This window comes from Anoplopoma fimbria, chromosome 20 (assembly GCF_027596085.1).
Source record: "Anoplopoma fimbria isolate UVic2021 breed Golden Eagle Sablefish chromosome 20, Afim_UVic_2022, whole genome shotgun sequence".
NCBI classification, from domain to species: Eukaryota; Metazoa; Chordata; class Actinopteri; order Perciformes; family Anoplopomatidae; genus Anoplopoma; species Anoplopoma fimbria.
Window position 1 is genome coordinate 24,099,352 of NC_072468.1, and position 14,896 is coordinate 24,114,247.

At 40.8% G+C, this 14,896-nt stretch overlaps 1 protein-coding gene across 1 annotated transcript; it reads right to left on the reverse strand.

Moving 5' to 3' along the window:
* Nucleotides 1–4,197: 4,197 nt before the first annotated feature.
* Nucleotides 4,198–13,450, reverse strand: LOC129110016 (neurexophilin-1). Its single transcript, XM_054622176.1, has 2 exons — nt 13,370–13,450; nt 4,198–5,019 (listed from the first exon to the last, which is right to left on the reverse strand). Exons 1-2 carry the CDS (start codon nt 13,448–13,450, stop codon nt 4,198–4,200), a joined length of 903 nt encoding a protein of 300 aa, XP_054478151.1.
* Between the last annotated feature and the right edge of the window lie 1,446 nt (nt 13,451–14,896).

Here is a 14,896-nt window from a genome sequence, read left to right on the forward strand (position 1 = left end):
TAGAGCGTAAACTTTATTTCATGTTGCCACAATTCATTCTATTCATATGGGCGTAATAGTTTTACTCATTTTCCTGCATATTTAGGGGTGAAGTGTTGGTACCTGGTTATGTCTGGGGGGCATTAAGTCTGACTAATGAAATGACTCTATCCTCTGTGGCGTTTTAATCTATTCTCTGGGAAAGTAATTGACAAGCCCACAGTATGTGCATTAGGATAGCTCCGGCACCAAAGGACAGCTGTCACTAAAGCAATTAAAATGACAAAGGTTAATTAATTCTCTCCAGTTTTTACCTGATATGAGACATTCACAACGAGCGAGTTTTCATTTCCGGAGGAGTAATAGTGTTTTGAGGAGAGTAATTTATTTTTTGATTTAAAAATAAATAAATAAAAAAACACCAGCCGTTGTCTGATAGAGCCTTTAATATGTCAATACCTCACACAAAACTGTGCCCCAGGACAGCTTCAGCCCCAGATTTGAAACGTATTCTGCAGCAGGACATGATCTGAAATGACAATTGCTTGTTGATGTTGTTGTTGTTGTTGTTTTTTTTTTTAAAGTAAGATACCTATTATGTTCTTTTGGAGCGTCGCCAACAAAATGGGATTTGTTTTTAAATGAGGCTTGTAAAGGATGTTTTACACTTTCTAACATTTCGTTTGGACAAAAGTCTGCGACTGGAAACAGAAAGGAAGCTCTACATTTACAGTGCCGTTGGGCGTGTGTGTGTGTGTGGGGGGGGGGGTGGGGGGTCAAGCGGATTAAAAACCAAGACGCAAATAATTACTATGCCAACCACCTCTGACACCACGAGAGCAGAACCCAAGAACTTTCTAATCCACCTAAATGTCAAAGCATCGTTCGCAGCCCTCCCTCCGTGTGAATCTCCACAGGCTGCCAAAAGGCCAGTGGTTAGTCATCTGTTTACTCCTGCAGCTGCTGGGTGTCATTGGGACTCTGAAGGAGAAATCCCATGATTCTCTCTGCCATTTCTGACAGCTCCCGCCCAGACCACATTAATCAGGGATTGTGGGCGAGCTAGGGGATAGACGGCAGGCATGAATGGCTCCGGACCAGGACAACTGAACCGAGGGAGAAGATCTGGGCCCAAAGATAACTGAGGAGGCTGCACACTGCCCGATTGTAATGCGATTCATTCATTCACATAGAGCTTGTTAAACGGACAGGAAAACCGCTAGTTTTTCTTGTTGCCGGGTAAAATGGTGTTTGGAAATTAACATAATGTAAAAATTGTAGGCTTTGAAGAGGAGTTAAATGAATCCAACCTCTCCCACTTGTGGAAATTACCCTCCAAGACAGAGACTTACTGCTGAATTGAGGTTATTAGATATTTGAGATCCATTCGAGTTTAATTTTCTACGTTTTAATTACATAACTCTGCTTTCTACATCCAGCTCTGTTTAATCATTTGATTGGGTTGTAGTGAGGGAACAGTCAGTGATCTAAAAGTTAACAGAAGATTAGAACTAAGGCTTAAAGACATTGGAACCTGCAGTTACTCACAAAATGATTGACAGATGTTTTAATAAAAGGAATAATACTAGACTCAACAGCTAAATCTTATAGTTATTAATATTCTCAGATGCTAAAGATTATTTTAAATCAGCAATGTTATTAAGTGCAGAAGTGAAACAGCCTGATATCTGCAATTACTTTTTAGATATGAAACACAGAACTCTGAAATCTGCATTAATTTAATTGTTTACCACCTTCAGGCAGAGCAACAAGCTGTTAACGCTGACAAATGAACACCTCATGAAGCTGATATAACTAACGTGTAAGTTCCTTATTTACACTTTGAACAGACACCGATTCAAAACAGTGAAGCTCCGTAAAACACCTGAAAACAATGAGCTGAAAGATGTTAAAAAACGCTCCGCTCACTCAGGCGATAATTATCTGTGGGAATTGTCACACCTTTCACATTAGATATTTAATCCATTGTGAAAATATTGCTCAGTGCAGCTTTAAATTGGTGTTTACATCTGTACAATATTAATTTAATTCAAACAGTACACAAAGTTACAGTCGTACGCTGCGTTTGCCCTCAGATGACATCCGTCAGGGAACAAATCCATCCATCAGAAGCTCTCGCACCCAAAACACTTTTGTGCCAGACTGTTTACACTTGTAAGATTACGTGCATAATGAGGCCGCATTGTCTCGGCAAAGTGCTGCTTTAATTCCTCGAAGCTGAACAAACTGTCCTTGGCACATTTGGGTAACGGTGGAGAGATATCAAAGTCACTTTATTGAGATGAAAGAAACTGGCCCAAACAGCAATCTGAGACATTAGTCATTCCTTCTTCCTCGGTGACAGAAACATGCTCTCAATTTACGAGTCAGGTGCTTCCAGTGATTTCTGCCAGCCTTGTTCCTCCACATCATAAATTCCTCTTTATGCTCACTCATCCCAAAGGCAGACCCCTATTCTTCGGCTCGCCTTGTCAGAAAATACACCCCACGTTGGCATATTGGATGTCATCCAAGCTGCCATTAGCGGTTACTGCGTTGCGTATACCATAGCGTGCACTGTGGAAGAGCACTGAATTTAAATAGACTGCAGTGATTGCGCCCCTAGGTGCACATTTATGCTTTTTTTTTTACAGGTTTCCATCGGCATTTTAATTCATTCTTTCTGTTGTGTTGACTCTGCAGAGCTCCCACTTACACTGTGTTCATTTCCTCTAAATGCTTCACGTTGAGCCACTGGTTCCAATTTATGTAATGAAGGTTTAATAGCCAATTGGAACATCCAATATCATTAACAGCCAGCGTTAGTCTCATCCAGATTATTTTTTTTTTTACTTTGATAACCAGAGGTGTGAACATTTGATAGGTAGAATGTGTGATTAGCACCTGCTGTTTGATGTATGTCCTGTCTCCTCTGGAGCAAGAAACCACCTCTTAACACAGTTCTGTCTCAGCCTTTTGTTTGATGAACTTTCATGTCTTCTGCTTGTTCTAATATCTATTTTTTAAACACTTTAAAACACTTTTGACTTTGTTTTTTTTCTCACAATCCAGCATTTTTTCAATACAAAGCGTAAACCGATAGTTATTTTTGGATACTGCGGGGTCACTGTTGCTCTGACACCTCTAACTACTGGCTGCTTGTCATGTTGGTGATGCAAGGGTTGAAATTTATTATACTGGACTTGATGTAAGTCAAAAAGATGAGAGCAACGTCAAGCGAGTCTAAAATGGAAATGCCGGAGAGGGAAAAAACCCAGCTGTGTTTAAATCTTTAAGTTGCAGTGAAGAAAAAGGTAGTCTGAATCTCTGTTGTCTTGTGTGTTTTCTGCAAGTTTTATTTATTTATTGCGACATTTACTTGCTTGCATGTTGGATCTGATTGGAGCCCTCCATTGGTGTCATTTACCGTGACCTAAAAACTGCTCACAGATATCACAGAGTTGAAATTGAAAATACTTTTTTCATCTTTTTCTCAGGTGACTTGATGAAGATTATTTCTGACAGCTGCAATAACATGGAAATATAGATGGACGTTATTCTGTTGTTTACCACATTCGGTTCATGCATGGACATGGACGAGATTCCAACAATAATATCAGAGAGGTATATTCACTCTAACAATCACACTGCAGAAAACAACACCACTCAAAATATATTTGCTTTTTCCATTATGCCCTCTAATGCATACTGACAGATTATTCTTATTTGCATTGACATTTACGTGTTTGCAATGATTACCGGCAACTGATTGGATAAGACAGAACGCATGATTGAGGCGGAAATACACTATCAACATAAACAACTAAATTAGCAGGAGAAAACATTAATAAAATTGTTTTCTGGTCTTTGTGTGGAACTCACAATATTTACATAAATACAATCAGCATATTTTAACGGGTGGCTTGAGAAATTCCTTTCCATGTAAGCTGCTATGCATATAGTATGAGTATTGCAAGCCTATAAATGCTTCCCTAAATGCTCCCATAATGACCTCGGGGTATGTCTGTTCATTGGAGCAGTATCAGTCTTGCATCAAGGATATGTTAGCTGGAAAAATGCCTGTCAACGTCTCAAGTTTGAAGTGTCTTGACTCCAATTTCATCCAAATAATCGTTCAAAACCCGACAGACGGTCTCTTTTTTTTTCTTTTTTTATCTTCTTTTTTGTTGTTGTTGTTGTCCTCGTCTGGTCATGTGATCACCCCGTGGGGAGGTACGGGGTGTCACTGTGGTAGTTGTAATCTGGACACACCTTCTGCACCAGCTTGTAGTCGGTGCTGTAGAAGGTGATGAAGATGCAGATGACTTTAAAGGGCTTGGAGCACAGCCAGGACACGTGGCTCTGGGTCTGCTCCTGTGAGCAGCTCTGCGAGGGGTCGTGGGCACACAGCGAGTTCCTGGTGCCCTTCTCCACCTTCTCGTACTCCACCCTGCAGTTGAACAGCTTGTTGTCCTTGGTCTCCAGAGCCGTCTGCTGCTGCTGCTGCTGCTGCTGCTGCTGCTGCTGCTGCTGGTGATGGTTGTGGTGGTATTGCTGATGCTGCTGGACCTGGAACTCCACAGCTTTGGTTGGCGGAACGAGTCCCACGGACACGTTGCCCTGACCGGTGGAGTTGTGGCGGAAGTAGACGCTGAACGTGCCGTTACCGTGATCCACGATTTTACCAGTGATGAGAAGGTTGAGCTTCACCGTCTTGATGTTGGAATGGAAGTCGCCCCAACCGAACATCTTCTTGAACTTGCCGGTCTTGACGATGGGCCTCCTTTTGGCCCTGGATCGAGGGTCGCGGTGGTTCGAAGCGTTGTAAAGCCAGTTCCACTGCTCCTGCTTAGAGAACGAGTCTGCCTCGTCGTAGTTCAGATCCAGAGAGGTGAAGTTCTCTTTGCCGTAGAGGGTTTGGGAGAGCAGGCGGCTGATGGAGACAGCCTTGCTGCTTTCAGTCCAGTAGGTCTTCACTTTGGATTTTGAGCTCTCTCGCAGGTCTGAATTTCCTGGACTCTGTGAATCAGCACTGGTAACCTGAAAGAACAAACAAACACAAACACCATTAGTGGAACATTTCAGCTGGCAACCACTCAGGAGAGCTCATAACCTCTGACAAGGCTGCAGAAAATGTTCTCAGAATTAACACTGAAACTGCATCAAATTACAAAGTGACAGACATGAGGCGTACACAGATTCTGTCAGGGTACATTAGAGCTTTGTATCAGGATGAAATAAGACAGGAATTGGTGAGAATGTGGAAAGCATTTTCAGTGATTGGAACATAGTTGGAATCTCTCTACAAAACCTTTTCAACTTCCACAAAATTAGAGGATTTGGCAGCCTCTGTGGACCAGACCAGTATCCCTTGGAATCATTTAAATGTCACACGTTTCACCAAATTGGTTCCAATGCAGGAAATCAGGAAAGTGGTCTTCATTTAGGGAGCCAGAAAATATAAGTATACTGGATGTCAGGTGTCTGACTTTCATGTGATAGATCGGAGATGTGTCTTGTTACAGCAAACAATTACTGTTGATGTGTTCGTCGAATTTACTAGAACCACAATCTTTCTTTAACCTTACGCGATCCAAGGTTTTGCAGAATTGTTCTGTCTGGCATGCATGCTGAATCTGTGGACATGTTTGTGGGATATCCTGCAAACTAACAAACAGACAAACAAGACCAAAGCCAATTTCCTACTGCATCAGTTAGAAAACACCAGCAAGCTCTATCCATCCACGAGCATCTCAGCTCCTCCTACAAACGGCGTTCACGCTGTGACCCACTCTAACAGAGTGTGAAACGTCCTGATGCCGGTTCGTCCTAATCAAGATTTAAGGGTATTCCTGCCATACATGGAGATGAATGAAGCGCTCCTCGGGTGCAGACACGATGCAACAGCAGACTATTACCTGCTGAATGTGGCCTGAATGGATGATTGATGATTCGTTCCGTGTCTCTCCTCTAACAATCACACAGATGAGAGAGCGAAGGTTCCCCGTGACAGTGATGTCCAAACCCCGGCCGAGGAACGTGACAGCAGATCTATCTGGTCGGAGCGTTTACATTTTGTACCTTCGCCCCGCGATCGATACTCTGAAAATAAGGTCTTCTCTCATTCAGAAGAGTTCACTGGATGACATTGTAGTACTGTAGGCCTTGTGAGGAGCTCCCGCATAGTGAGCTGTTGAGGGCGTTGTGATCGTCCTCTGAAGTGTGCGTTCATTTTGTGCACTCGCCTTCAGAGTGGAGGAGTTTTTGAAAAGCTAGCCCCCAGTTGTTTTTGAAGAGGCCTCCATGATAAATGACCTGATGTGGATCAACCGTTAGTGGCACTGTGGAGACTTTGGCTTAGTAGCTGTGGCATCTCTCTCCCTCTCTGAGAGCATGAACACAACCTGAGCATTTGCATCAAAGCATTTCAAACCCAGAAAACGTTTGGAGATCTTTGCAGCAGGCCGGGTTTATAAAAGGAAAAAAAAAAAAAAAAAAAAAAGCTGCAGGATTTTCAGCTGCAGAATGATTCTCGTGACAAGGTGAAGACAGATATGAATTCCAGTAGTTTCCCTGCACAGTGGGGCAGTTAAACTGTATTAATGAACACCTCCTTTCATCTTCCATTGCTGGAAACAATAGTCTGTCATGTTGGCCTCACTGGTGATGTATTGTAAAAAGATAAAGTGAGCGTGAGGATGAGGGAGGCTTCCTGTCCGGGATTTATCGGCACCATTATAGTCAAACATAAAGCTCCTTAGGATGTAAAAGTTCAGTGAATTAGTATCGTATAGACTATCAGCCAAGCAGCTATAAAGTCCATGATGACATTATACTGTATATCTAGTCTTTATTCTTGGGTTTAATAAAAATTCAGGTTTTAGCTTGTTTCAGTTTTTTATGTAAGTTTTAAAAGTGAAAATGGCACAAATAAATGTTTTTTTTTATTTTTTATGTTTATACAGCAGCTTATTTAAAGGAGACATATCCTGCACATTTTTAGGTTCATACTTGTATTTTGGGTTTCTACTAGAAGATGTTAACATGCTTTTATTGTTTTATATTTCTCATACTGTCTGTCTGAATATACCTGTTATCAATCAAGCACGGTTTTAGCTCATTTCAACAGAATTGCGTTGCTAGGCAACAGCTTGGGTGCGTGTCTACTTCCTCTCATTGGCTGTAATTGACAAACATGGCAACCGTAAATAAACTGGAACACATTTAGAATAGTTACATTGAAAAGTGTGAGACGGTCTGAGTGCTGAATAGTTGGGTCATCACAACCGAGCGGACATCCTGTCTGCTCGTTTTAAAGGCACAGATGCTGAATACATGTTGCGTGTAATTCTCCATGGATTGAGTGTTTCGAAACTTCCACTGTATTAACATATCCCTTAAACCTACTTATAATAAAAAAAGACATGAAAATAGTAACTTCAAGACAATGGCTGATGCCAAAACATCAACATAACCTCAAATGTTCATTCACTTTGTGTGCTTCAAGGTCAAAAATATGACTTTCTTTCCAAATACAAGTAGAGGTTTTGGGTAAAATGGATTTCTAACACTCGATCTCTTGCGAGTTGAAACAATTCAGTTTCACATTATTTGCAATAATCGTCTAAATGATCTTTGACCCCTAATCCAAACTGTAAGCCCCATTTCATTTCCATGATTTTTTTCCTACTCGGAGATGTGAATAGACTGTAGTCTCTAATGATCAAATGAAATATAATTTTATTTCGTAGTGCGGTAATTACTGATGCTTCTCAGTAACGGGGTTTCGGTCTCAACGGAGTCCTGAAACCAGATGAAGGGATATTATGAAACTGCTTTGAGCTGGTTTCAGTGACTGTCAGGCTAATGATTGACAGTGTGTGTGTGTGTGAATACAACATTTCAAGGTGTAGATGGAAATAATGTTTTCCAAACAATGCAGATCAGAGGAGATTTAGGACTCAAAAAGTTTTGGCATTTTGCTTTCAGGAAATTAGATTTTCCTACAGCGGTGTGGTTTGAAAAGCACCGTCATTTACTGCGACTTCATGTCATGAATTATTTTGTGAGAGAAGATGTCACTGGATTTATTTCTTTGTAAACATTTTTTGGGAGGGGGATTTCTTCACTATTTTCTTCCAAGATTATCTGAAGTGCGTCCCCGGCCATCATCAGACCAAAGTCCTTGTTGTTGTGGAGGGGGAAGTCGCTCTGTTGTCACCGGCGTTATGTATGGTCCCCAAACTGTGACATGCAATTAGCTTTCATCTAAAGCACCTGACAGTCTCTGGATTAGAGCACTCAGAGGCACATTCACAGAGACCCCCACTTCACGGATTAGAGTCCAACCTGTAATCCAGCCCGGGGAGATTAGGCAGATCAGAGGCAGTCCTGACTAAAGCAAGGTTTATATCCAGAACACCCCGACTGACTGCACCAACACTCAGAGGGCCAAGATTTACCTCTTGCCGGCTTCGAAAACATGCAGCCCCGGCACAAAGAGAAAGAGAGTGTGTTTGTGTGTGTGTTTGTGTGTGTGTGTGTGTGTGTGTGTTTGTTAGATGCATGCATGTGACTGAAAGAGATACTGCAGGGAGAAAAGAGGGGAAAGTGCTGCTGGATAAAGGACAGGAGAAAAACAAACATGGCTGCGTAAAGGTCAACAGTCACACTGTGATGGCTTTGGGTTTAACAGATATTGGTTTGTCAATAATGGGTTTTATTAAATATCAAACTATGTTTTCCACAGCTTAAAGTGAAATTAATTTTGCACTTGGATAGCTTTATTTAACTGTATATATTATTATTATTTTTTTTTGGTTATTTCAGTAGTTGTCATTAATGCAGTGTTCCCCATTCTTTTAGGTTCGTGGCCCTTTAAAACGGCAGAAAACCTCATTTTTCTCGTTTGTAAGAGATAGTATGTGTTTATATTGCAAGCAGTTCAACCAAAGAGTGATTATCACATCTAAAATGATAATATTGTTTCATCTAAATACATTTTTATACAAAAGGAAAATCTGTGCACGGTACTCTAAATACGTTTAATTAACATAGTGATGTTTTCATCTAAATGAGATCTTCAACAGATATAATATACAGCTGAAACAATTAGTCAATTAATGGATCGGACGTAAATATATATCTGCAACTATTTGTAAAGAGTGAGTGAAGCTGCTTTTCTTTTTAATAGTAACTTATATATCTTTGAGATTTCGAAACTGTAGGTCAAACAAATCTTGTCGTTGAAGACATTATTACAACCATTTTTTCTTGCTTTAGACCAAACAGTAAATCCAAAAGATCTACAAAATGATCTGCAGATGAATCGATGATTAATTAAATCAGTAGTTGCAGCCCTAATAAAGACATAATCACGCCCATCACTCAGGTGGCTGTGATCTGCATGATTAAAAGTCAATCTCGTCTCAGAGTGGAGCGATCAGAGCGTTGCTCGATGTGACGGTCTGATACTCCACAATGTATGGAAATATAGACGATAAAGTACTTATATCACTGATTTTGATAAATGATATATAATTAAACTAAAGTGTTATTATTATTGTTGAAATATAAACATAAAAACACTATTTCCTGACAAAGTTTTGGTTCTATCATGAGAGGTTTTGCGGTGTTTGTTTGAGCTCTGCTAACAGGATTATAGTGGACAGAGCCATGTTGGAAAACGTCAGATGTTTGCTCATGTTGCAAAAAGCCAAAGCCACACAGTCCTGATGTAGCAGATTATGTGAGTCTTTGACTGTTATACTCTTATAATAATAACTTAGGAACTTTACTGAACTTTAACTTTGAACATATTTTGGTAATGTAACGGAGAAATACTTTGAAATTTGAAGTTTCCAGGAGTGTTTGTTGTGTTTACTCCAGATATTTAGTAATACACTTCCATACAGATACATTATTCTAGGGGACTCATGACACAGATAAAATAAATGGGGAAAAAAAAAAAAGCATTAGAGGCTGAGATAACCAGATTTTATTTTTCCGTGGTATCTCTCTCGAGCACCTATATTTCCCATAATTCAAACAAAAGCATCTTTAGACCCCCTCCTACCTGGTGAACCTATTTTTGAAATGCAGGTTTTAAAATGATGCTCCTTTTATGCAGAAAAAATACACACAAACTTACAGAAAGTCATCTCGGTCAAATGCAGCTGCAGAAAAAATTCAATTTGCAATATATATTAAATATAGCATCCCATTCAATACAAATCTCCTAATCATATTTAGAGGCTCAGAGTTATTCCAACTTTTCAACCTGCAGTTTGTTACATGCAGGTCCAACCAAAAAAAAAAAAAAAAAAAAACCCCATTTAACTGTCTGTTAATATTGTTCCCCTGGTTCGGTGAATGAGGCAGAATCCCTCAACAAGATAACACAAACAGCAGCGGTATGCAGAAGTCCTTTAGGAAACGACTCTCCAGATTGCCAGATGCAGCATACAGGCGGACCGTTGCACAAACCCCTAAATGCTATCTACTCTTGGCGAGGCTGTGATAAGGCGCAGGCGTCCGCTCTTTGAAACAGGCAGATAAATAAACAACCCCCCCCTGCAGCCCCCCCCGGCTTCCCTCGGGAGCTCGGAGGATATTCTATGGGCCGGACCCCCGAGCATCCAACAAATTCCACCTTTAATAGAACCATCGGAGGAGCCAGATGCCTCGGCGGTGGGGCCGCACACAAAAACCTTGCGAAGAAGAATGAAAGTGTGTGTCAGTTTTCATTTACCTGAATGCTGCGGCTGCTGGGAGGATTTGTGAGAGCCACAGTTTTCTGGTTTAAACAGAGAACCGGGCTCAGAGCTGGATTTTTGGGCTGCCACCCTTTGCAAAAATCTTGATTGGACCGTGTGTGTTCAAGCTGCAACATTCAGATATTAGTAGTCGTTGTCCTTTTAAATGGTTTGTGTGCATGAATACCACGCCGAGAGAAGTTTTTTGCGGATTTATTTGACTTCTTTAAAATGTTCGGTATTAAACTGATGCTCTTATCCAGAGAGGCTTAAAGCGTGAGGAGCTATTAGGGGGGGTTAGAGTTTTGGCTGAAGGACATGTGGCTGTTGCGGGATCAAACCTGCTGTGACCTTTCGGGGTATGAGATAGTCACTCTTTAACGTCTCGCTCCACCTCACAGCAAAAAAGCATATTTTAATCTAATTTATGACCTTCAGATTCAACTAATTCTAATTCCAACACTGGAGCTCAAGCAGAAAAAGTAAATATATTGGTTTATGAAATATCATCTCTAAGGCACAGCCTGTGTTTATAGGAAATGTTCCCCCAGACAGGAAGGTAGTTTAAGACTCCTTCAGTGTGTTGATGCCGTCTTTTAGAGTATTTTCCAACTGTGCACTTGGGATGTGATAGTCGTCATAGTCATTTATAGCGAGTTTAGCTTTCCTCGCCTTGTGAGGTCCCCCCGTAGTCGAGCTGATGGATCAACTAAGCGCATTTGACGCCCGCTAAGAGTTTCGGTCTACACTCTCCCAGTGATATCAAAGTGTTACCTGAGGGGGGTCAGAGATGATGACAAATCACAAAGTGTGTCAAGACATCACAGGCAGCGTGTGGATGGAGCCAAGGTCCCATCACCATCAGAGGCGCTTTGAGAGGCCGGGGCACAATTATTACCATGACTTCTGAGGAGGATAAATACTGAACGCGGTCAGACTGCAGGATATTAGGAGCAGGGGCAGTTTGAAGACTAAGAAGAAGAAGGGGGAGGAGGAGGAGGAGGAGGAGGAGGTAGGGGGGAGAGAGAGAGAGCGAGAGAGAGAGAGAGCGAGAAAGAAAAAAAAACTAGCCACCAGTTTTTCAACTTACCCAGAGGAAAAATGCATAATCATATTATTTCACACACGACTTGGTTCAAAGGCGGCCAAAATAAGTTTGTGAGGTTCCCATGGGTCTGTCAATCTGTTGAAGGAGCTGCAGGCGAAAGCTTAGGATGCACCGAGTACGAAACAATTATGATCATCCCATTAAAGCATAGCGAAGCAATTTGGAAGCCGGGTCTGGGAAAAGAAAAAAAGAAAAAGAAAAACCAAACAAAAAAAAAGAAAACACTCCCATCAAGTGATGCTGTGAGATCAGCTCGCACTACCGTGATGCTATGGAACATGTAACGCGCACACTTTATGATTAATGTTTGTCTTCGTATTGAGACGATAAGGGACTCCGTGTTCATTAATGTTATTGCTTCTGCTATCGAGGAATGCTTGTTGTTCCTTCAAAGCAGAAAGGCTTCGTAAAGTAAAAAAAAAAAAAAAAAAAAAAAAAAAAGAAAAGCAGGGGGAGGAAATGATTAGTGCGCTTAGTCAGCTGTGAAATTGAGTTTATGGTTTTCAAGACGGTGAATTCAATTCGATAATGGGTATTAAGTTGTAGAGAATAATTAATAGTAATTGACTTCTTTCCATCACTATGCAAATTAAACACAGATAACACTACGGGAGCTTTTTAAGGCCAGTCAAGTTTGTGAGGATTAAGTTTATGGAATTTTTTTTTTTTTTTTTTTTTTTGTTGGAGAGAGAGAGAGAGAGAGAGAGAGAGAGAGAGAGAGAGAGAGAGAGAGAGAGAGGAGTGGCTCCTGGTCTGCTTTGATTGCTTTGTTGACAGATTTATCAGTGGGTGAGGGGTTACTGTCTTTCCGAGGATTAAAGGAATTGGGTTGTCACAAACTGTCCAGGAGCATTCTGGTGTGTTTGTCATAATGGGCTCGGGCTGTTCTCTCCGCCGTATACTGTCAAATATATTCCTATTGAAGTGTGTCTGTAAACGGTGAAGAGAGGAGGGGGAGACGCGAAGGAAGGAAGGGAGAGTGCTGAGGGAGAAATATCCAGCAGGATTGTGTTGGGGTGGATTTGTCAAGATGCAGATTTGGATTTGGGAAGCTTGCGTTCATCACACTGACATTTTTGTTAATATGTGATGATATTAATGAGCCAATGCATGGAGTAGTTCAACATCTGGTTTGTGGAGGTGAGATTTGTCAATGCAGGACTCAAATTTAAGGAAAACATTTCAATGGCAAGCCTTAAATCTACTGTAACGCAATAAAATGAGTCTGAAATCAACAGAATTCCATTTTGCTTTACATTTTCTCGACTTTCACAACATCAGACTGCAACAGACGTCTCGCAGCAAAGAATTCAGATTCAGTGTTGGTTGTTTTTAAAGCTGTGAGGTTGTCCTTGCACTAACCTGAAACTCACTTTATCAAAAATTCAGTTTCGCACACATTCCTGGATGTTCCTGCTCCCAGACAAGTGCAGACATTAATCACAGAAACTGTAACCACATAAAATGACAAGAAGGAAAAAAAAAAAAAAAAAAAGGTCAAATCAAAAAAGAAAGACATTTAACTCACCAGAGAGACGACAGACAGCAGCAGAGCGGCGGCACACAGACATGTGGTCTTCATGCCTCTTTGTGGAGCGCCCCCCCTCATGTCAAACTGTCCTTGATCTTCTTTAGACGCAACAAAAAAAAAAAAATCTCCCCTTTTGACTGAGCTGGGATCAGCTGCCCGAACTTGTAGGAGGAAAAAATATTAGAGTGAGGAGAGGCGGTCCTGAGGCTGGAGAGGGGGAGATGAATCTTCTCAGGCTCATTCAAGGGGGTCAGATGTCTGGCGTTAAAAAAAAAAAAAAAAAAACGCCTCAAGTGTCTGCTGGGGAGATTTTTGATGCGAGGTTTTAGAGACGCTGTGGAGAGAACCGAGGTGTTTGTACATCTGAGAGTCAGTGTGGAGGGATGTTTTATATAGTGAGCTTTGAGGTTCGGAGAGAGAGAGAGAGAGAGAGAGAGGGGGGAGGGATGGAGGGACAAATAGAGTGAGTGAGGAAGGGGGGAGGGAGAGGAGAAAGGGGGGAGCAGAGAAGGAGGTTCAGATTATTGACTTTTCGAGAGGCAACTTTTCTTGTAACATCGTCGGGGGCTGACATCTAGTGGCCGTCAGCTGCAGTGGAGACGTTTCTTCTTCTTGAGATGCTGTAAACATCTGTCATGATCTCATGAGGATCAGCTTATTCTCTTACATGACCCCAAAAAATACAAGAATATTTAGTGTTTGCTGTGTTCCATATTGTCATATTGACATGTTTCTGCTTTCACTAACAACATTTTTTTTATGAATTACTCATCAATCATAACGTGCTGAAGAAAGCGACTCATTAAGGTTCGGCAATTTAAGTTTTAAAGCCAAATCACAAAGCTAATATATTCTGTGAGTATTTATCAGGTTTTTCCAAATGACGTTTATTATGGAAATAAGTGTTCAACTGTCACTAATTAATATTAAATAAATAAATGAAATAAAGTATTATGATTATTAATAATGTGTTTTAGACATTTTGGGCTTTTGTATCAACTAAGAAAGTAGTTAAATGTACACAACTGCCAAAAAAGCATAATGTAACATTTTAAATACAGTAATCACTTAGCTGCAGACTTTTAGTACATTTTCAAAAACATGATTAATAGTTACATTTGTAAAAAAATATATTTTCATGCATCTGTTTTTATACCTGATCAGTGACAAACAGACATCCGTTAAAGGAGTTAATTAAGTGATTTGTTATCGCACTTCCTTGAAGTTGATGTTCTTGCGAGTGACAAATGAAAAGAATTGTCTTAAACAGAGCAGGGGAGGCTGACTTTTGGGGATTTAAATAGGTTAAGCTTAAGAAATACTGGATCCTACTCTCCCCATAATGCAATCTTTTGTTTGACCCGTCCTGCCTGGTAAACACCAACATCTGTCAAACTCCATGTCCCCAATATGTTCCGTAGACTGTCTGGATCAAGTCCAAAATGTCATCTGATCCTCTGATGACATTTGAGTACGTCTCCAACTTGACAAAGCACAGAACACTTAATACTAATATAATATGAT